At 51.5% G+C, this 21,601-nt stretch overlaps 1 protein-coding gene across 1 annotated transcript; it reads left to right on the forward strand.

Annotated features, from left to right (window-relative positions):
• The first annotated feature begins 828 nt into the window (after positions 1 to 828).
• Positions 829 to 21,348, forward strand: TCF25 (transcription factor 25). The gene is made up of 18 exons (XM_064519846.1): positions 829 to 1,055; positions 2,662 to 2,829; positions 4,553 to 4,627; positions 6,684 to 6,808; positions 8,394 to 8,459; positions 9,613 to 9,695; positions 10,235 to 10,365; positions 12,992 to 13,091; positions 14,051 to 14,144; positions 15,360 to 15,452; positions 15,867 to 15,972; positions 16,501 to 16,660; positions 17,751 to 17,838; positions 18,420 to 18,578; positions 19,310 to 19,400; positions 20,105 to 20,184; positions 20,798 to 20,870; positions 21,102 to 21,348. The coding sequence occupies exons 1-18, from the start codon at positions 885 to 887 to the stop codon at positions 21,261 to 21,263; spliced, it is 2,025 nt and encodes a 674-aa protein (XP_064375916.1). The 5' UTR covers positions 829 to 884; the 3' UTR covers positions 21,264 to 21,348.
• The last annotated feature ends 253 nt before the right edge of the window (positions 21,349 to 21,601 follow it).

A 21,601-nucleotide genomic window follows, 5' to 3' on the forward strand; every position in this document is an offset into this window, starting at 1 on the left:
GGTTGGGGGGTTCCCCATGTGCCCCCCCACCGGGACCCCGCTCGGGTGTGGGAAACCCCCATGGCCACGTCCCCTGCAGCCCCCCGGGGCGATGACACCCACATTGTGCCCCCCAGGGCAATACCCCCTCACTGTGCCCCCCCTGGGGCAATACACCCATGCTGTACCCCCCTGGGGCAATAACTCCACGCCGTGCCCCCCCGGGGCAATGCCCCCACGCTGTGCACACCTGGGGCAATACCCCCCCACCATGCCCCCCCCGGGGTGATACCCCCACGCTGTGCCCCCCCGGGGCAATACCCCCACAGTGCCCCCCCGGGGCAATACCCCCTCGCCATGCTCCACTTGGGGCAATACCCCCCACGCCATGCCCCCCCAGGGCAATACCTCCACACTGTGCCCCCTTGGGGCAATACCTGCCACGCCGTGCCCCCCCCGGGGCAATACCCCTTCGCCATGCTCCCCCTGGGCAATACCCTCCAAGCTGCCCCCCGACCCGGGGCAATACCTCCACGCTGTGCCCCCCCGGGGCAATACCCCCCATGCCATGCCCCCCCCCCCGGGCAATGCCTCCCAGGCCGGTGGCCCCTCTCAGACATCCCCCCCGCCGGGCAATGCTCCCTCGGACGATTCCCCCCCGGACCATGTTTCCCCGGGCCACGTTTCCCGCGGATGTTCCGTTCCTGGCCCATGCCCCCCCCCCGAGACATATTTCGCGCCGCTCGCCGCGCAAGGCTGGTCGCGGGCCGCCGCACTGCGCCTGCGCGCGGGGCCTTGCGGGCCTGGGGTGCGCGGGCGCGGGGCGGAGTGGCGTGCGCAGGCGCGGCGGGGCGGGGCGGGGGCGGGGCCTGGGCGCGCGCAGGCGCAGTGCGGCGCGCAGCTCCATGTCGCGGCGGGCCCTGCGGCGGCTGCGGGGCGAGCAGCGGGGCCAGGAGGAGCCGGGCCTCGGCCAGCTGGGCCTGGCCCCCGGCCCCGGCCGCTGCCAGGAGCCGCCGGGCGCCGCCGGTGGGCGCAGGGGACCGGCCCGGGCCGGCGTCAGCAACCGCTTCGAGCTGGTGAGGGGCGGCGGTGGCGGTGGCGGGGGAGGGGAGCGGTGACTGGGGCAGGGGGCGACTGGGGGGGCAGCGACTGGGAGGGGGGTGACTGGGGTGACAGACTGGGAAGGGGTGACTGGGGCGGCAGTGACTGGGGCCGGGGGCGACGGGGGGGCAGTGACTGGGAGGGGTGACAGTGACTGGGGGGGCAGTGACTGGGGCAGGGGGCACTTGGGGGGGGAGGTGACTGGGAAGGGGTGACTGGAGGGGCAGTGACTGGTGTGACAGACTGGGAGGGGTGAGTAGGGGGCAGTGACTGGGGGGGCAGTGACTGGGAAGGGGTGACTGGGGGGGCAGTGACTGGGAGGGGTGATACTGGGGGGGCACTGACTGGGGCAGGGGGCACTGACTGGGAGGTGTGACAGTGACTGGGGGGGGGCAGTGACTGGGGGGGCAGTGACTGGGAGAGGGTGACCAGGGGGACAGTGACTGGGACCGGTGACAGTGATGGTGAGGCAGTGGCTGGGTGGGGGCGACCAAGGTGACGGTCCCTGCGAGGGGGTTTGGGGAGGGGGTCAAAGCGGGATGGTCGCTGGGAGGGGGCTGGGGAGAGGGAGTGACTGGGGACAGGGACTGGGGTGTCACTGAGAAGTCTGGGATGGGGGCGGTGGCGACTGGGTGGTCCCTGGGGGCATGGGTTGCAGTGACTGGAGGGTCTGGGGGGTGAACTGGGGGTGACTGGGGGGTTTGAAGGGGGGGGCACTGGGGGTGGCAGTGAGCTGAGGATGGAGAGTGGCCTGAGGGGGCTGCACCTGGGGCTGAAGTGGAAGGGCGGCCTGGGAGGAGTTGGGTGGACGGGGAGGAAGCGGAGGGGCAGCACGGGGGAGCTCAGCAGTGCAGGCCGGGCGCGGGGCTGCGGGCGCTCAGCAGGCTGTACGAGGGGGGCCGCACGGGGGGTGTAGGGCATGGGACGGACGCAAGGGGGGAGAGGTGGAGTAGGTGGGTGCTGTTGGAGCTGGGGCTGAGGGTTGGGGGTGGTCCAGCAGGGGATGGAGCTGTCCCTGGGAGCGTTCATGCCGCTTTCCCAACCGCGCAGGATCCCAGAGCTGAAGGTCTGGGGTCGCCTGGGCCCTCGTGGCACGGATGGTCCCTGGTGGAGCAGTCTGGTCCCTGCGCTCTGGGCACCTTGGCCAGCCCCAGCGGTTCTCTTGGGCAGTGTTTACCTCTCCTTCCCCCGGGCTTGGCTACACGAGTGCGGCCAAGGTTGGTTTTGGGCTCCTGCCAGAGAAGAGCAGAGTCCAGACATGTTTTCCTGCCGCTGTGCTGTGTAGTGGGCACTTTGTCGTGGTCCTGTGCTCCCTGCTGATAAGTCAGTGGATGTTAGGCCATTCCAGGTGCCCCCTAGGCAACGCTCTTTAAATGAGCCGTTGTCCCCGTCCAGCTGCTGGAGAAGGTGACTGGGGAAGCTGAGCCCTGCTCTGCCTCTGTCACATTTGTGGATTTTTCCTCTTTCCCTTCCAGATGTGAGCAGAAGAGATCTCTGGAGTTCTGTCCTCCTGGAAGCAGGAGGGGGCAGAAGCTAGCTACGTGCCTGCTGTTTCTGCATCTTATTCGTCTGTTTGCACAGATTACCAATGAAGAGTCAGAGGATGACCCGTCGTTTAAGGAGGAGCGAGTAGATGCCAGGCTCAGAGAGAAAGATGTAGCAGAAGGGAACAGTGGAGTGCCTGTAACTGAAGAGGCAGAAGGTGATGGACAGAGGGATGGAGAAGATGCAGATCAGCAGGACCAAATGGTAACTAAACTGCAGTTATCTAGTAATGATGGCTGTAGCCACACAGCGTGTAGAGAGAGGGCTGCTGCGTTTGTTTTGCTGCCTGTGTTTGAGCTGAGCAGCTTTGTGTTAGTGACAAAGTGTTTCTTTTCACTCGTGGGTGGGTTTTGTCACAGGCTAAGAACATGAACACCGGGGCAGGGACATGGGCAGGGAGCTTAAAAGTAAACAACAAGTAGATGCAGGTTAAGGTTTGTTCAGAAGTGCAGGCTGTCCATATTCCCTGTTTGTACCAAAGCTTGTACCGTGCTGAGTTAACGCCCCAGTCCGTTAGTTGAGGGGTAACGAGCCTGCACACTAGCTGAAGTTTTGCCTCAGAGAGCAAGTGAAAGATGACTGACTGACTTCATGTTCCTTTTGTCCTCATTCCCAAATTGCTGCGTAATCTGACTGGGCTCTCGCTGCGGACGCTAGGCCCGGAGCAGAATCAGCAGTACGGCACTGGGGGTTGTGTTAGGAAGCCTGCAGGATATGCAGGTGTTTTTAGGATCTTGGGGGGATGTTTTATAGCTGCAAAGGGGAATTTCCTAGGACATCTCCCTGAGCAAGACCTTGTGCTGTTTTTGCTGCCCGTGTGTCCTCACGAGCACTGAGGTTATGCAAAGCTTGTGGGAAGGAAAGCGCCCCTGGGATTCTGAAACGGAGATTGCTCCTCTGCTTCCTTCGCTGCACAGCTGACCTAGCTCTACGCTGTGGACGGGGCTGGGCGCTTGCGTTAGTGTTCAGTGAAGCGTGCATTTTGGAGAGAATGACGTGAAGAACCCAAACAATGTAAATTAAACATCAGACTTCCTTCTTTCTTATAGTATTTTGTTGTCATTTTCTGTTAAGAGCCGTTCTTGTAGTCTGCCCTGGCCTAGTCAGTTTGCTGCATAAAAACTTCAGAGTACAGCTGCTTTTCATGTAGGGTTTCCCAGACAGAAATGAGAAAGCAGGTATATTCTAAAGTTTTTATGCTGCAAACTGGCCAGGCCAGGGCCACGCTGGAGCCCTCAGCATGTGTCTCCCTGTCATGTGATAGAGCTGAATTGGGGCTGCATATGCCCCTGGTTCTGAAAACAGCTCAGGAGTGTTAGAGCCTTTATCATAATGCTGTTACTTCTTGGATACGTTACCTCTGTAGAGCTGACGATCCTAGAAGTGTGTTTTTAGCTCTGTATGCCTTGGAGAAGGACTGGTACAGATAACAATGTGCCTGTCAGGTTGGAAAATGGTGTACAACGTTGTGAGCTGGAGTAGTTGCATCTGTGGTGATAGGAGCCCGTACTGTGTGATGCTTTCAGGCAGCTGTAAGTTTCTGTGGTGATCAGAGAGACTGCTGAAACTGTCTTGCTCACTGGAAAAACAGAAATCGGTTTATGCTTGGGAGTAGAAGGATAAAACGTTTTAGATATGTCATATTAGGAAGAACTGTTTCTTCTCTGATTCTGTAGTCTTAGACACATATGAGAGTCTGTTGGGATTTAACCCTTACATTTGTGAACCTTTGGAGCTTTTCTCTATTTTTTTTTTTGTCCTTGTGTCTTGATTTCTGCTTGCTGGAAGACTTGAAAGGATGAATATTGGCTTTGTTTGAGGGACCTTTTGGTGTGCTGATCTCTGTGGAAACACACTTCTGCCCTTGCAGTGTTCCTCACTGCATTCCGTGAACATGCTCTGGCAGTTGTTTCATTTATCTTTGCAGCCTATGTCAAGTAACAAGCCACGAAAGAAGAAAAAGAAAAGGAAAACCAAGAAAACTTCAGCAGGCGAGACTCTGGTATGTCTGCATTTATTCTGAGATTTAGCAGCCCTGCTAACTTCTGCATTGGGGTTGGCAAAATATCAATACTCATGTGGTAGTAGAAATGTTTTGAGGCAAAAATGCTCCCTCTTACATAGTGCTCCTTTAAAATTATGAAGTGACAACAACAGTTTTTGATTATAGTCCTTCAAGCAAGTGGGACTAGCTGAGCTCTGCCGCAGATGGTTAGAGCTGGAATCCTCACAGCAGCACCTTCTTTCATCTGTACTTTGAGGCTTTACACAGGAGGAGGCTCTTTAGGAGTTGGGAGGGTTTTTGCATCTTCATTGTACTTTGCTTGCCCTACATAAGTAGCTCTTCCAGCTCTGCAGAATCGTACAAAGCTCTTACTGCCGGTAAGCAGTGAGTCACGTTGTCTCTGCCTGCTTCTCCTCCATGCGCAGCAGTGCACCTTCCTCTCTGTGGTTTGCCATCTAATAGCTAAATGCTGACAAGAGCATCTGCCGGTGTCAATGCATTATCAACAAACATATTGCCAGGTGCTTTTCCAGTGGGACTTGCTCCTGTCCTTTCAGTGATGAAGGGAACAAGGGGGACTGATTTGCTTTGACTAAGTTGTCTACCCCTAACGAAGTGCACTTGAAGAGGGTTAAGTAATCATTTAAATTCAATAGAAACTTATTAAAGCAGTGGAATATTTTCTGCTAAGGTTTAAAAGTCTTAACTGTTCGCTTGGGGGAAGTCCTTTGCTAAACCTATTGAGCCATGATGTGCCGAAATGCTGAAGTGGCTGTTGCGAGCAGCACCTGCCTGTGCAGGTGCCAGGCTGGCTGCCTCCTCCCAGGGAATTCACCCAGGTGAGTTCAGGAGCCGGTTGCTAAGGCAGAGAAACCGATCAGTGAGTGACTTGGCAGGAAAGCCTGTTTCTTCTCCCTGTCCAAGAATAACGAGCAGTAGGATGACATCTGCCAGCTCTAAGCTCCAGGGAGACTTAATCCCCAGAAACACGCCGTTTGTTTTGGTAACTAGAAATAATACTACCTTTGTTCTATCACTTAAATGCAAAACACATTAAATTTTTTATGTATCCACTACACAGCATGGCTGTATTTAGCTAATAAAGGCAACTTCAGAATGCTGTTTGTGTTTTGAATGGAATTCTACATTCCACCCACGCACATCATGAGGAGAAAGTTAATCGGCTACGTAAGAAATGCATCACTTGCCATTTGGGGGAAAATAGCGAAAAATATGAATAAAAGTGTTATACAACTGTTCAATGCGTGTTGATGGAGTATATTCTCCTGGTTATCAGCTAACCAGAAAAGTGACTGTGTATTACGTTAAAACTGGGTTAAAAGCACACAAGTGTTTGATATCTTATCACAAGGATCACAGCAGTAATGTAATGCTTCCATGGGAAGCAGGCAGGGAAGACTGATTATTTAGATATTTATTATTAAAATCAGCACCCCAACATTTCCTCATATTCTAGAAATTAAAGATTGTAGTTTAAATAAATTAGAGCATAGCAAATAGTGGGTAGAAAGGGGCAGACTGAAGACCAGATACAGACTTGTAAGCTCTGTGTTATGTCAGAAATTATTACTCTGGCCATCTAGTTTGGGCCCAGAGCATGAGGTCAGCAGAAACCTAGCGTGGGCGAGAGTTGGCAGGCTATGTTCAGCTGACACATCCAGACTCTTGACAGTGTGAAGAGCGAAAGGGCTACAATACCTTGAGCAAGTGGAGAGCAGCAGCCAGCACTTTGGTGGCAGTCAGGCAGTGAAGGCAGGCTCTGGGGTGGGATTTCTGTGGGAAATGAAGAGCACTGGGTGGAAAGCAGGGGGTCTCCATTGAGAGGGAGCGCGTGTGCGCCCTGGAAGTGGGAGGTGGGGTAGCGGTGAGTGAGAAGTAGGGGCTAGTCTGCACCAGTATTGCACAGAGTGCTGGGATCAGGACAAGCCAAAGGATTTGGAGGCAGCTGGGTGTGATTCCTTCTGGGTGACTTGTGTGCAGCAATGACTCATTCTGTAACAATTATCTTGTCTTTGCATGTGCATATCTTAAGGAAGACAATGACCTGGAAGACATCGACAGCCTTCTGGAGAAGATTGAGGATACCAATGGGCTATCGCAACAAATGCAAAGCGGAATAATTGCTGACAGCAGGCCTCTGCTCTATGTAGAGCACAGGTAGTGCTTTCTTTGCTTCCTGATTTTGGCCTTGGGTGTGACAGGGATATCTGTCCCACAAGGAGGGAGATAGGACGCTGCGTGTATAATCTGGCTGTGAGTTCAGGACCTTGCTTGAAAGGGGTTGTGGTAATGGTTGTGAGGGCACCTCTGTTTCTAACCACTGTTTTTAGAGCTTTGTTCAGTTTTTAGTGCTGACTGATATTTTCTACTCTTGTATCTGGTTTGAGTGAGTAACTGGACCAGAATGACTGCCAGAGGTCCCTTCCAGCCTAAAATATTCTGTGATTCTTTGTGGAAGAATCTCTACAAAGCTGCTGAAAGCCTCAGTGCATAAAGCTTTGAAATCAAACTAACCTGGTCAGATATCTGCCTGCATCAAGCCAGCTCCTGTGAGCAGCAGACCCCAATACTGCTTGTGCTGTCATCTAAAGAGGGCTAAATGGTACTGGTACTTTTTCACCAGGAAAGCTAGTTAGACTTGTCTAAGCTTTTCCACATGTGACCGTCAACAGAAATGGACTAAGTGCCAAGTGCAGCCAAAAGCTGAGGATTTAATTGGCCTCAGACTAGAGGCCCATCACATCTTGGCCTATATTCCACTGAAACCTGTTTGAATGGGCCAGTTGTTGGGTCCAGTATGTTGCTGAGCCCTGGACCAGTGCACAGACTGGTAGCTCTTCCTGTTCCTGGCAGGAAGGTGCACATTTGTAGGCTGGGACAACTTGTCAGTCCAGGTTTTGAAACCTCCAATCACACTGTGTCAAAATTGAAGCTAGCCTGGTGGGCACTCGTTGCTAGTTCAGCCTGTTGAGGGACGTTTTAATAAAGCGAGGAGTGTTTGCTTACCCGGAGATGTTTTTAACTTCAGCAACTTCTCAGGTCAAATAAACATGAGTTATAAACATTTGAGAACTGGATAATCTCAGAGCAGTTGAGGGTTGGCAGTGCTGGATCTCTGCCTTCCTGCTCCCTCTCTTTCTTTGAGTCTTCCTCACGGGACAGTAGAGAGAAACTCCTCTTAAACACATCTCACATCTCTGGGCCAGGTGTTAGATCAAGGAGCTGTAGACATCATGATCTGACATAAAGTCTCTGTTTAGAAAATAGATTTTATTCCTTCCCCGCCTCTCTGCAGTGGTTAAGGTGCTTGCCCTGCACTGCACGTTGTCACTGCTAGGCTTTCAGCAGCAGATCTCTCATGTCTCCCAGAGACAAATACCCCAAGCACGCGTTCCCGAGTGGAGGCTGTCCATGGGCATATCTCGGACTAAGGCCCCAGGTGCCCTGGAGATGGCAGCAGAGGTATTCCCAGCTCAGCACCATCTTTGGAGCAGCGCACAAAGAAAGCATGTGCCTGGCTGAATAGGGATTTGGATACCTCCTGTTTGGACCACTGATTTTTAGGCTCCTTTCAGTGCGTTGTGTCAGATCAGTGGTGTGTCTGACAGTTCAGGGGCTTCCAAAGGCACTTCAGAGGTACCAAATACTTGGCGTTGGTGAAATGGGATAGAGCGTGACATTAGAAGACTTTTGTCTGTGTTTAACCAGTGGTGGGTTTTGTTTCTTGTTTCAAACTTTTCAGGAACTTGAATCCAGAGAATGAGCTGAAGAGATACTTTGGGGCTCGGGCTGTTCTTGGTGATCAGAGGTTAGTCCAGAATTCAATATTAAATCTTCTCAAAGTCTGAGACAGTGTGTTTGTCCTTCCCCTGGTACCGCTTACCGAACCCCCGGTGCCACGACAGTGCAGGGAACCCAGAGCACCGATGTGTTCAGGAAGTCTTACTTATTTAGTAGTGACAATGGGGATAGAGTAATATTTTTTGTGACATTCACGAGGGAGAGTAAAGTTTCTTCAGACTTCTGTTAGAAGTCACTTTTTGTTCTGCTAATTTCCCCTCTTGTTATTGTCAAATGCTTTCCTAAAGTCCTTTCACTCAAATTCGTAGAATATTGACTGTTAGATGTTTCTTTCTCCAGCATTTGTCATTTGTTGCTATTCCAAAATCTCTGATGTTTTGTGGAGTGGGGCCTGAATACTTTCCAGGTGGTCTCATGCACTTGCTTAGAAGGACCCAGGGAACCCACTGCTTCTTGGGTCTGAGATTTCTATGCAATTAGGTATTTGCAGTGTGGCTGATACTATCCAGAAGATCCCTGCTTGAAGGAGCTGGTCCAGAAATGTGCACGTAGGAGGGGTGTCAGCTCAGAGTGCTGATGGTGGAAGTGGAAGCCTTCTCTGAAGGAGTCTGTGGAAGAATTAGGCTCCTTCAAGGAGAGATTAAAACCAGAGGCAATATCTATTGCATGAGGAAAAAGAAATAGCCCCTTACCTAGGGAGTATGTGACTTCCTTTGAGTAGTCTTGATTTATGAATTCCTCTTGCCCTGAACCAATACATTGGTTGTACTTATGAGTATTGCTTAAACTAAATCAGTTGACGTTTGAAGGCCCTGCTGGGAAGCGCCCTTTAATTTGTCCTGGGAAGCTGTTTGAGGGAAACAGCTCAGCAGCAGCTGAGAACTTAGCAGGAGTAAAACTGAGGGAAAGAAGCTATTGAAGTGGAAGTGCTGGAGGCACTGGCTGGCCCAAGGAGGAATGGTTAAAGTAAGGAAAAGCCTAAGTGAAGGTATGTAGTGCCTTGAAGGCAAACATGATAAAGCTCTGGGCAAAAGCTCCGTGTGGCCCAGCTTCAGCTGAAGAAGCAGTTTTCCCTGAATCAGCCTTTTTCTGGCTGTTTTATAGCCCTACTCATTCTGTTAGTACAGAGAAACTATGACTTGTCGTGTTTGTTTCCTTAGGCCAAGGCAAAGGCAGCGCCAGTATGTCCGCAGCACGTGGCTGACGGCTCCCAAGAACACCTGGCCACGCTACAGCAAAACAGGTGAGGCTTTCGGTGCTGCCTCCTGAAACATCGCTCTGCTGCTAGCCGACACTGGTGCTGGCACAGACATCTGCTTCTGCCAGCCTGACTCTGCCTAGAGCCCGTGTGTGGAAACTGGAGCTTCTTTCATCAGCTGCCAGGCCCAGGCTTTGCACTAGCTGATGCAGAAACCAAACTGCATGTCAGCTGATGGAAATACCTCCTTTCTCAATGGGGAGAAGGACTTTCTGTCGTGTTGTATCTTAGCGTTTGAGCTTTTTTTCTCCCCTCTTGGAGTTTGCAAGTGATATGGACTTCCCTTCCCACAGCAGCCTTGCTGAGTTGTGAGAAATGTGTGTGGAGAGAACAAGTTTTCTGGGCTTTTGGGGTGGGTTTGAGTCTTTGGTTCATGGGAGGAAGAAAAGGAGTGAAACTCTCTGGGGATTTCTGAAAATGCATCTGGCTTTGGACCCAGTGATGTGAACAAGCTTTCCATGTTTTAAGAAATGGTGTGCTCACAGGCTGCAGCAGTGGTACCTTGTCTCCCGTGCACTCTCCAGGTATTGCCATGCAGCTGGTGGAGACGAGGAGGGGAGTGCAGTACTTCACGTTTGAGCACCATCGCGAATACCAGCAAGTGCAGTTCAAGTTCCTGGATGCTGTGGAGTCCATGGACCCCAACAACATTGTGGTATGTTGTGAAATTGGGATGACCGTGCTGTTACGTCCTGTGCTTCCTGCAGCCCCTTTCTCTGGCCAGCGAAGTGGGCTGATGCATGCTAGTGCTCGTTTTTTGGCAGTCTTGTTTTGAGCAGTAGTGTCCCATGTGCGTCTCTGTGTGAGGCAAGACAGCATTGCTTGCCGAGCTCTGTCTTCACCTTCTAAATAATACAAATGATCAAAGTGGTGCAAATGAGATCCAGTCCCTGGTGACCGAGCCTTGGTGGCTCTGCCCAGAGGGCACGTCAGGTAGCCGTCTGGAAGAGGAGCCTGTAAGAAGTGGACGTTTGGCTGGAGGGTCAGGAATAAAGCTCCCTTGTCTCGACTCTTCAGCTGGGAAAGGAAAAATATTGTATGAACTGTTCTTTAACAGGGAATCTAAACTAACAGTTGTTCTATTTATAAACTCTTACATAGATGAAAAGTGTGTCTTTTCTTGGTATTTCAGCTAAACAGTCTTTGTGTTGAAAGTTCTTCAAGCGTGTCCAAGCTCATTAAACTGTATGGTAACATTTATAGTTTGTAATGATAAGCAACAGTGAAATTGCTCTGCACGCTACTGAACCATAATTGAGGTATTTTTGCTCTGAAAACCCTGGCCACGTGAGCTCGGATACATGCACTAGAGAAGTTTCTTAAAGAGGCCATTGTCCACTGAATAAAATTGACTTCCTCCCCCTTTCCCACCCTCTGCTCATAGCCACTGCTCTTTGAGCTCATTGATTCTGCTTGTAATTAGACTGAAGAATTCGTATTAAATGATGCAAAGTAGTTCCTGTGCAGTAGTACTCAACCTGGGATCCAGTCCTGAGGCCAGTTCAAATATGGACTTGTATGCATGTGCAGAGCCAGACAGGTTTTCTGTGATACGTTTCAGTCCTTACGCTCCATCTCTGTTAACTGGCCTGGCTATGTTTAAAGACGTTCCTACAGCTTTAGTCTTTCACTTTTCTTTCAAGGGTAAAATCTAACAGATGAGGGTTCGTTGATGCCAGAAGTACTTCAAAGTCCCCAACAATTTACCTGTGACAGCCACAATCTCTGTATAGCCTGAGCCCTTATCTGCTTCACTGCTCTGGTTTCAGCATGCAAGATACAAAACATTGTTTTTCAGCATCCCGTTCAGTGATCTTTTTTCTTTTGCTTTTGCCAGTGGGTTAGAAGGGTCTTGTTGGTGAAGCTTTAAGTGCTTATTATTAAGAGCATTTTTCCCATCACTGTAAAACTGGATGCTCCATCTCTTCTGAGAAGAAGGGCTGTATGGGAACCTAGAGAAAGCAGTGAGAGGCAAAATGTCAAGCAAGCAGCACTGGGGCAAAGGCACTGGGCTAAAGCAGCCTGGAATATGAAAGCTGTCTACTGTAGGTGGGAACGTTGGCCATCGCTCTGGAGATGTATGACTTGTGAAACTTTTGAAGATGTGTTTTTCATTTGCGGGGGGAACCCTAGACATTGAGAAGTTTTGAAGTAACTCCAGTTTTTTCATATTGAACCTGAGTTTTAAGTGCTTAGTAAAAATAGGGAATGTATAATAGAATTAGTGAATGGAAAGTTATTTGAGGTATGGTTAAACTTATACTTCTAGTATTCAGAAGCCTGGAAAAAGCCATTTTATTTCCATTACCATTCAGGACCTGAATATTGAAATTTTAATAGATGGGTGAAAACGTCCTCTCAGTGCCCAGAGGAGAGCAAAGCCTAACCAAATGTTAAGAACTGTTAGAAAGGGATAGAGAACAAAACAAAAATGTAATTATACCTAGTGGCTGCATCTCGAATATTCTGTGCAGTTGTGGGCTCCGCCTTCAAAAGGGTGTAGTAGAACTGAGAGAGATGCAGAGAAGGACAGAAAGGATGATCAAAGGCCTGGCACGGCCTCTGTGCTGGAAGAGCAGGGCTGACTGGGACTTCATTTGGAGGGAGGTGCCTGAGGGAAGCTGCGACAGAGGTCTCAAACCTTGTGTGGAGTGGGGAGGAATCTGGTTGCTGTCCTTTCTGACACAAAGGTGAAGCTGGCAGATTCAGACCGAAGGAAGTTCTCCACAGTGTGTATTTAAGCTGTAGATAGATCTCTGTATCACAGAGTGTAGGTGCAGAAAAGTTACTAGGGTCGATAAGTGAACTAATTCCTCAGAGGAAACTCCACTGAAGGCAATTAATATAAGATGGCATCTCTGACAGTGGGAGTCCCTGGACCCCTAATGATTGGCAGCTTAGAAAGTATGCTGGGACTCTTCATATTCTCGTGTTTCTTGTCCTCTTTCCCATGCTTCTACTTCTGGAGACAGGGTGCTGGGCCAGATGGGCCTGTAGTCTGACCCAGTGTGGTTGTTTTTGTGTTGTTTACATCCGTAATTTTAGCCTTATCAATGAGGAATAGCCCAGCCTTGAGCTACAGTGTTATCATTAGCTCTCTGATGGTGTGGGACAGGATTCCTTTGCCTTCAGACCCAGAGGGAAAAATAGTCCCTTTCTCTTATGTGCTATGTCAGGGTATTTGCCTTCCTGCAGTGCTTACAGAGCTTGCCTTGCAAGCAGAATGCACAAGAAACCAGTGATTTGTGCCATCATGTAACCAAGCTCCTGCTCTTCTTTAGCTGTTGCTTCAGATGAACCCGTACCATGTGGACTCACTTCTGCAGCTCAGTGATGTGTGTCGGATGCAGGAGGATCAGGAGATGGCCCGTGATCTCATAGGTAAGAGTTGAGGTGAGGGGTAGGTGTGAGTAGCTGTGGTTCAGTTTTGTTTTGGTTTCAGCAAAGAAATAGCAAACTGGAAGGGTTTGTTCAGCTCTGTGTTTGTGACTTTGCGGCTGTGAGCACTGAGCCTCATGCCATCCTTCAGAGTAGCAGCTTTTGCTGGAGGCTTTTGAGTGGAGAGCGCCTGACATGCTTGTCTGTGGCAAAGCACATTGACTTTCACCTTTAAAATGAATGAGAGAGTTATCTGGACAACAAGAATTGCTGAGATCTCACCCGTAAGGAGCCCCTCCCAGGAAGAGGGCCTGCTGACTTGGTAACTACCGAGTACTGCAGGGTGAGGGACCACTGCAGGAAGCCTACTGCACCTTCAGGGAGTGTGCCAGCTCTCCAGGCCAGGGTGCTTCGCCTTGCCGTGACCAGCACGTTGCAGGCCAGCATGGCAAGCTCTGCTCCTTCGAGCACCGCAGGCTGGAGCGGGGAAGGAGGCGTGCTGGAGGATAGTTGCCCCTCAGACTGCTGTCCTGCACTCTGAAGCGTTTGAGATGTGGTGTTTAGTTACTCACGTACACGTTCTTCAGCATGATAGGAGAGGCCAGAGACACAGTGAGGACAGGATTTTTGGCTTCCACCTCTGAAGATGGTTGTGACAGAGGCAGTTGTAGCTCAGACTGCCTCTGGAAGAGTTACTTTTTGGAACCAGAGCATGATCCAGTGCCTGCAGGAGAGTAACAGTGCTCGCTTGCCTGGGTCTCTGCTGGGACCACATATTCTAAAGTAGTTTCACACCTTGCTAGGGTGTGAAACAACCTTATTTCATGGCCTGCAGGCTCCTGAGCCCTCAATAGTTATCAGTGTCCAGGCCAAATTGACTCCCTGTGGGAAATACTGAGGTGGGGGGAAAGCATGCTGTGCTGGGTGATGGCGTGCCCTGATGGTGCCTGTGCTGTGTGCAGAGCGGGCGCTGTACAGCCTGGAGTGCGCATTTCACCCGGTCTTCAGTCTCACCAGCGGAAGCTGCAGGCTTGACTACCGGCGGCCAGAGAACAGGTAGGTGGTTCACTGTCTCCTGCGTGTCTGCTGGAGAGTCGTTGCCGGTGTGCTGATGGCCTAGTTTGGGCGTGGAGACCCAGATTCACGGTGTCTGCTGCATCATCGACACTTGCAAGCGGTGGCTAGGGACCTTGAATGCCCCTGTCTGTCAGAATAAGTTTTACCTCTCAGCAGTCAATGGCAATGTCCCTTGGCAAAGGGGACAAAGGCAGAACATCTGTAAACACAGGCAGTGCTTGTGAGAAGGGTGCAGGTACTGGAGACACCAGCAGCTCTTGCTCTCCTGGGTCGCTTACACTGAGATAGATGGAAATTTTCTGTAAAGTACCCTCTTTTCTGAGGGATTTCTCATCTGAGCATTAGCTTTTCCTCCCTGTCAGTGTCCTTTTCAGTACAGTTATTACCTGTTACCGCAAAAAGTCACTTGTTTTTGTCACAGAAATACTCACTGTGGGTTTAAGTCTGTGTTCGGTGTCCTGTGTGCTGTCTGCTCGGCTCTTGTTCCCAGCACTTGCGCTTATCTAGGCCTGGCTGTTTATATAATTTTGATAGTTATGCAGCTGCAGAGAAAGGTGACTTTATTCTGGGAATTTTCCAGTCATCTGATCTACGTAATCTCTCTCAAATCTCTATACCTTGAGTTTGCTCAGGTTTCCAGTTCCCACTCGCTGACAGACTTTGTGCAGTCTGTTACCTGGACACTGTGATCTATATCTTACCCAGGTGGGATGCTAGTCCTTCCCCCCGTGCACATGTGGTCATGCACACGCTGTGTCACTGTCCTGTCGCAGCGCTGAGCAGCCTGGGACAAAGGCTGAGGCATGGTTGTGCTAAGCCTGCACGATGCAGGCTTTAGGGATTTGCTTATTTGTTTTGTCCTGAATCATCAGACCTGATGCTGTGGTGTGCACAAGGCTTTGGGGCCTTGGGGAGCAGAGGTGAAATAGGCCACGGTTTTGTCATCTCCCTGCTTGTACAATGGCATGAAGATGGAAAAATCTGAGATGAGAATCTGGAGCCTCCTGTGTGAAGGCTCTCTGGCACTCTGTGTTCAAGCACTAGAATGGGTCTCCTGGGTCCGCTTGGCTGCACAGCTGCATTAATACCTGAGGGAGGGGGTGTTGAGGCTGACTTGGTTCCTATCCTTGAATGAAATGAGGCGCTCTTCTCTAAACTTGGCTTCTAAAACCTGTTCTTATTCTGTCTGTGTAGAGCTTTCTACCTGGCTCTCTTCAAACACCTGATGTTCCTGGAGAAGAGAGGCTGTCCTCGAACAGCCCTGGAGTTCTGCAAGCTGATTCTGAGGTAGAGACCCCTGCGGAGTGCTTCATCCATGTTTCCTCCAGAAAAGTGGGGTCCTCTCCACTACTGAGCTGTGGGCCTGGCTGATACGGAGAAAGGCCTGCAGAGCCCAGTCTTTGCAAAGCCTATGTGCAACAGTGGCTTCAACCCGCTGTATTTGTGTGGCCCTTGAGCTTCCTCCTGTGTGGTTCCAGGAGGGCCCATCACCCTCTGCAGGAACGCGTGCCCCGGAGGGGCAGGCACAGCCCTTCTGGCCATGTGGGGACCGTTTTGTTGTTCTCATCTCCAATTGCTGAGTCGTGGAAGCTTTCTGGATGCTAGTGGGAAAGTCTCGTTTGGGTTAGAAATGAGGGCAGCTACTTAAGCTTTCGTGACACTTACTTTGGTTCCTCCCGTTGTGCTTGCCTCTCTCTGAAGCCTTGATCCAGAGAACGACCCGCTGTGTGTACTGCTGTTGATTGATTTTCTGTCCCTTCGAGCTAGAGAGTACGGCTTCCTGACACGCATGTTCCAGGAGTGGGAGGTGAGTTGCCAACAGACCACCCTGGCGAGAGACGAGGCAGAACGAGGAGGGGGCTGGTTCCTGGGGCTCGGGGCTCTTCAGTGGGCTGTCTCCATGTGAGTTGGGCTGGAAGAGGGGGGAAGCTGTGCCATGGAGCATGAGAGGAAAAACACTTGTATCTCTAGAGCTGTGTAAAAGTTACCCCCTGCGATTTCTCTCCGAAGCAGACCCCCTGAGCTACATTGCATGTGGTTTTCATAACTGGCTTAACCCTTTGAGGGGCTGTCTCATGGGCAGGCTGGCATCCTGCGGTCCTCAGAATGACCCATAAAAGCTAGGGTGCTTGTTTTCTTGTAATCCTGGTACCTTATAAACAGTGGTGTGAACTCAGAATTGCTTTCTCAGTTGTGGGAACACCAAGCCAAGCCAGAGGCTGGAAAGTAACTTACTCCAGTAAGCAAGAAATCTCACTCAACATACAGCTGAGCCGTGTTGAGATCACTCTGCATGTCTTCATTTCTTCCTAAATCTATCCCTTTGATCCCACAGAGTCACCGGAATTTGTCCCAGCTCCCCAATTTTGCATTCTCGGTTCCGCTGGCCTATTTCTTCCTGAGCCAGCAGGAAGAGCGCTCAGAGCTGGAGCTAAGCCAAGCCCGGGAGATTGCTGCCCAGCTCATCCAGCTTGCGCTGATCATGTTCCCAAGCGGTAAGTCTGTCCCCACCGGTAAGTCCATCCCCACAGGCTTTGTCACTGTCTTCACCTGCAAAAGCACATGAGGGTTCCAGGCAGTCGAAAACAGAAGCAGCAGTTTGCCCGTGGGTTGCAAATGGTGTCTGCCACAGTCTGAGACAGGAGGCCAGGCTCAGAGGGGTGACACGGGTCACACAGATCAGCAGTGACAGGAGCTGCTGTAAGAGTCCAAGCTGTACCTGCAGCCCGCTGTGGGCAGCGGTGGGGTTCGGCCTTTCTGCCCTGCACCTTGGCAGGGCCAGAGAGCAAGCGGTGCAATCAGATGGGGCCGACACAGCCATGAGTCTGCCGTGTGTTAGGAAGAGATCAGCAACTGTTCTCTCTGCCGTTCACCCTTCTGTCAGAGCAGCTGATGCCCCTTCGCTGTAGATAGTCATGGGCACGCGAGCTGGGGGAGGGTGAGAACTGAAATCTTGGAGCAGGAAAATGCTTTACCGCAGGGCTCCTGGGAGCAGAGACAGCAAGTCTCTCTCAGCTCTCCCTCCGAGGCACTGCTGTGCTTTAGATGTGGTCTGTATGGGCATCCATCACTTGCTTTTATCCAGTTAGGGCTCCTGTCCCTGAAAGCAGATATGCATCCCCTCCAGGCCCAGGGGGTACACAGAGTGCCAGGGAGGGTGTGCCTTTATAGGCAGGAACAACCAGCTTTTGAACAGAGCTTTAGTTTGTGTTGGCTGAAAACATCTTTTTTTGCTGCTTGTTACGGTGACTGAAATAAAACCCTTGTTCAAGTTCAAAGGCCAGCAGCATTAATTGCATAGAATTGCACCTGATTTCACTGGAAAAAGTTTGTTGGTTTTTTTTTTTCTTTCTTTGGATCTGTTTCCATCATCCACACAGAGAATAAAACACAGCATAAACTCCAGCTGTGAAGCTGGCAGTGTCCCCTTCGCATTGGTTCTCATTCAGTGTCCCCAACCTGCTGGGAGACTTGCCCTCCCTGGATGGGGCCCGTGTCTCTGCGGCCCTGGCAGGGTTGCCCGGCCGCTCCCGCAGCACTTCTCGGCAGTCTGTTGAAAATGAGCTCTGTGACTTTCTTCTGCAGTTCTTATGCCGTTGTTGGATCACTGCAGTGTGCAGGCAGATGCCAGGGTCACATCCCATTCCTTTTTTGGGTTGAACGCTCAGATAAGGTAAGACCTGGAGATGTTCTTATTAAATAGAAGAAATCAATTCTTCTGGTAGCGAGGCTCTTGCTTGCTCAGGCAGTTAATGGAGTTATAAGCTGTGGAGGAGAACATCTACTCTTTCTGAACAGGGCATGCTGAGAGGCTGTCAGATGCTTTGATAATGGATTCCCATAAAAGCTACCAGATAAGTCTAATAGACCTGCCTCACCTTAATGTAGATGGGTGAGAAGTTCATACTGTAGCTTGTTGATACATGTAGTAACAGAACAACATGTGCATGCTTCTGGGGCAGGCTGTCTCCTGCCAGTCTGGATTTCCCTGACACGTGGTCCTGTAAACAAATGTGTGGTCTCCCCTGGGGTAAAGACAGTAGAACTTTCATCTCACGGCTATGCTTGTTCCAAAATAGGCAGAGGCAGAAAAACTGGTGAAGGTAGATGTAAATAGCAAAGCTGAGAGCCTGTGATTCCTCTCTTCGTATTCTCACACTGAAGCACAGTCCAGAGTTGAGCCCTTTCCAGACAGCGCAGGTACCTGCAGGCAAGAGGAAGGAAGGGGCCCTGAATAATAACTGTCTCCTGTAGCCAGCCTCCTGCCTTGAACCAGCTGACATCCCTCTACGTGGGAAGGACTCACTCCCTGTGGAAGGACCCCGCTGTCATGGCTTGGCTGGAGACAAACGTCCACGAGGTGTTGTGCAAGGTGGATGCCAGGGACCCGCTGGTGGAGGAGTGTGAGCACAAGTAAGTGCGGTGGGCAGGGATGATCGGCTCTTGTACTGCACATGGGTGCAGAAACACCGGGACAGACCAGGCCGGGGAGTTCCTCAGGCAAGGGAGAAGTTCTCTCCTGGGCAGCGGTGACTTTGGCGCTGGCTCAGAGCCCCAAAGCTGCTGATGCTGAGGGTTAAGCTGTGGGGCCAGGAAGGCAGAAGCTCTCTTCTTCCTGGCTTTGCGCAAAGGTGAATTAAGAGCTGTAGTTGTTGCTGCTTGGGGAACGTGTGCTGCACCAACTTCCTCCAGCCTCAGCTGTTCCGCGTGCCTTGGAAGCAGCGCAGAGGAGACGAAGGGGTTGCTGTTGGCTGGGAGTGGCAGGCGATGACTGCACTGGCTCAAAGGCATTTAGCGCGCAGGGCAGGCAAGTGCTTAGAACAGCTTCCAGCTCTGAGAAGCTGGAGAGGGAGGCATTAAGTGTTGTCCTGAACTGAAGTTAGTTTGCTCTGCTGACCTGTAGAGAGGCAGTGAGAGATAGCTGTGCAGTGTCTCAGCCTTTCTGCTCTTTCATCTAGAGGTCAGCAGCCACTAAGCGACTTTGGCTTTGCCTTAGGCCAGCTCTTTCCAAAGTGGCAAGTCCCAGCAGAACCAGGGATGAAGCAGACATTGCACCTAGAGAAGCAGAAATTAAAAGCTTGTTGTGCAGAGGTGTGTTCTGTGCAATCCCTCAGCAGAAATCCTCTGTCCCCTCCCTGCCGTAGGAGGAAGATGCGATACCAGAGTGCACCCAGGAATATCTACCGACATGTGATCCTCTCGGAGATGAAGGAAGCCACGGCAGCTCTGCCTCTGGTGAGGGGTCTTAAGGCGGCGCAGATGACGTTGCTGTGTGCGGTGTGATGGCACTTGCATCCCTGTTATGCATGTAAATGCTGGGAATGTCTTAAACCACAGCCGCTGGAGGGGTCCCAGAGGGGACACGTAGAGAGGTTATTTTGCTGGACTTCACAGTTCCTTGTGCCGCACGGAGGAAGGGAACTTCAGCTTGCTGCTGTGTCCCCTTGTGCTGCCCTTAAGTTGCTGGCAGCAAGAACTCTGTACTTGGTTCATGGAAATGCTGGTGCACGCTGTGCTGCTGCAGGACGAGATGAGAAAGCAAGGTCCAAAGCATGTCCCAAACTTAGCGATATTGCACTGACAGCTAAAGGAAGTCCCTTGCTCTCGCTCGTCATGGCTTGTTTGCCCAAGCAGTCCAGCATGTTTTCCACTGAGGTTTCCCACCCTGCTTTTAGGAATAGCCATGTACAAAGACATTCTGGCACTGCAAAAATAAACGTCCACGTGACCTCAGAGTGCCTTCACTGTGTGCACTGTTTCCTGGGACACCTCAGGTTAAGGCACGTAGATGCATGTGTAGCTGTCCGGCCTGCAGCCGTGCCTGGCTCTGTTGCTCTCCCCCAGTTAAGGCCTGTCCAAGTGGTCCGGCTGTCTCCATGGCTTGGTGTTTGCTGCTGGCGGCAGCACAACCTTCACCTCTTTCTTTCTCTCCTCTCCAGGAGGTGACGTCGCAGCCTGTAATGGGCTTTGACCCCTTACCTCCCTTGGACTCCATCATTTCCTACACCAGACCAGAAAGGTACCTTTTGCACCCCTTGTTTCTGCGCTGGCACAGCTGACGTGTTCCCAACACGTATGCCCGAGTGCTCGGCGCTCGGAGCTGACGTCCTCCATGTAAGAGCCTCACTGACAGGCAAATTATACAGGCAGGACTTGTCCTGCTGCTTTTGCTTACGGCTGGCGGTCACCACCGGAGACAGCAGCTATTCACAGCCATTAAGACAAAGGCTGTTGAAAAACGTTGGTTGACATTAGCATCTCTTAAATGAGGTGGTTTGGGATAATGCAGATTTAATCGCAGCCAGCCTCAGTGTGCAAAAACTGTTTAGGTGAAGCTGGTACGTGTCTTATACACTGACCCTGCTTGAAGGAAACCTGGTAGTGCCTTTAATGACTGCTTTGCCCAGACGCTGGCCAGCTGCTGGCTGCCTGGGGCAAGCAAACCCCTGTGAATCCCCCAACCGTGCTTTGGGGAAGCTCAACCGACAGGGCTGGCTCAGGGAGGTGCTGTGTGTTGCTGCTGGCAGCGTGGTCCTCTCCAGCTTCTCTGCGCTGTCTCAGCCCAAATGAGTGCCAAAAGGTCAAATACTAAATTTGCCCCTTAACAGTGTTGTGTGACTTTTCTCTTTCAGAACGAATCATCCATCCAATGAAAGCACTTTATCTCTCTTCTTCCGATCGCTATTGCCAAATTTTAACTTACAGGTACGTGCGGTCAGCTGCTGCTGGCCAATCTGAGCACACTTCTGCTTTCAGTACAGACAGAAGTATCTGCTGCACAGTGTTTCTGCAAAGGGAGTGGCTCTTGGCATATGCAGTTCGTAAACGTCAGGTTGCAGAAGAGCCTGATCCTCCCTGGCAGGCAGTGTCGCCTCTGCCTGTTTGCTGCAGACAGGCAGCTCCACAGCTGGGTGCTCCAGCTCTGCTCTCTTGCAGGGGGACATCAGACACGACGGGGATGAAGAGGCCGGAGCAGGGCAGGACCTGAACCAGGGGGTGAACAGGCTCATGGCAGCCATGCGGGACATGCTGGCGAACATCCAGTTTCAGGAGCCCCCGCGAGACGACAATCCCGAAGGAGATGCGGACTGGGACTGAGCCGAGAGCGTGCATCTTCCACCAGAGCACTGTGTAATCGCCCCCCTGACTTGTCTCGCACTCCAATAAAGTCACACAAACCAGAGAGGCCTGTTCTTTGTGGTTTTTCCTGGTGCTCTGTCCAGCGGAGGCTGCCACTGTCGGCTCTTGACCTTTCAAATTTCTCAGCACGGGGCCAGATACTGCCTTAAAATGGCAGAGCTGATCTATAACATCCCTGCCCCAGGAGGGGAGGCGTGCTGGATGGCTATAGTCTTTTTTGCCCTCTTCCCTCTAGCCCTTTTTGCTCTTTGCCACTTCCTTCAGGCTGGAGCTTCCTTCCCTCCCCGAAATGCCCC

The sequence above is a fragment of the Dromaius novaehollandiae genome, chromosome 13, assembly GCF_036370855.1.
Source record: "Dromaius novaehollandiae isolate bDroNov1 chromosome 13, bDroNov1.hap1, whole genome shotgun sequence".
Classification (NCBI taxonomy): domain Eukaryota; kingdom Metazoa; phylum Chordata; class Aves; order Casuariiformes; family Dromaiidae; genus Dromaius; species Dromaius novaehollandiae.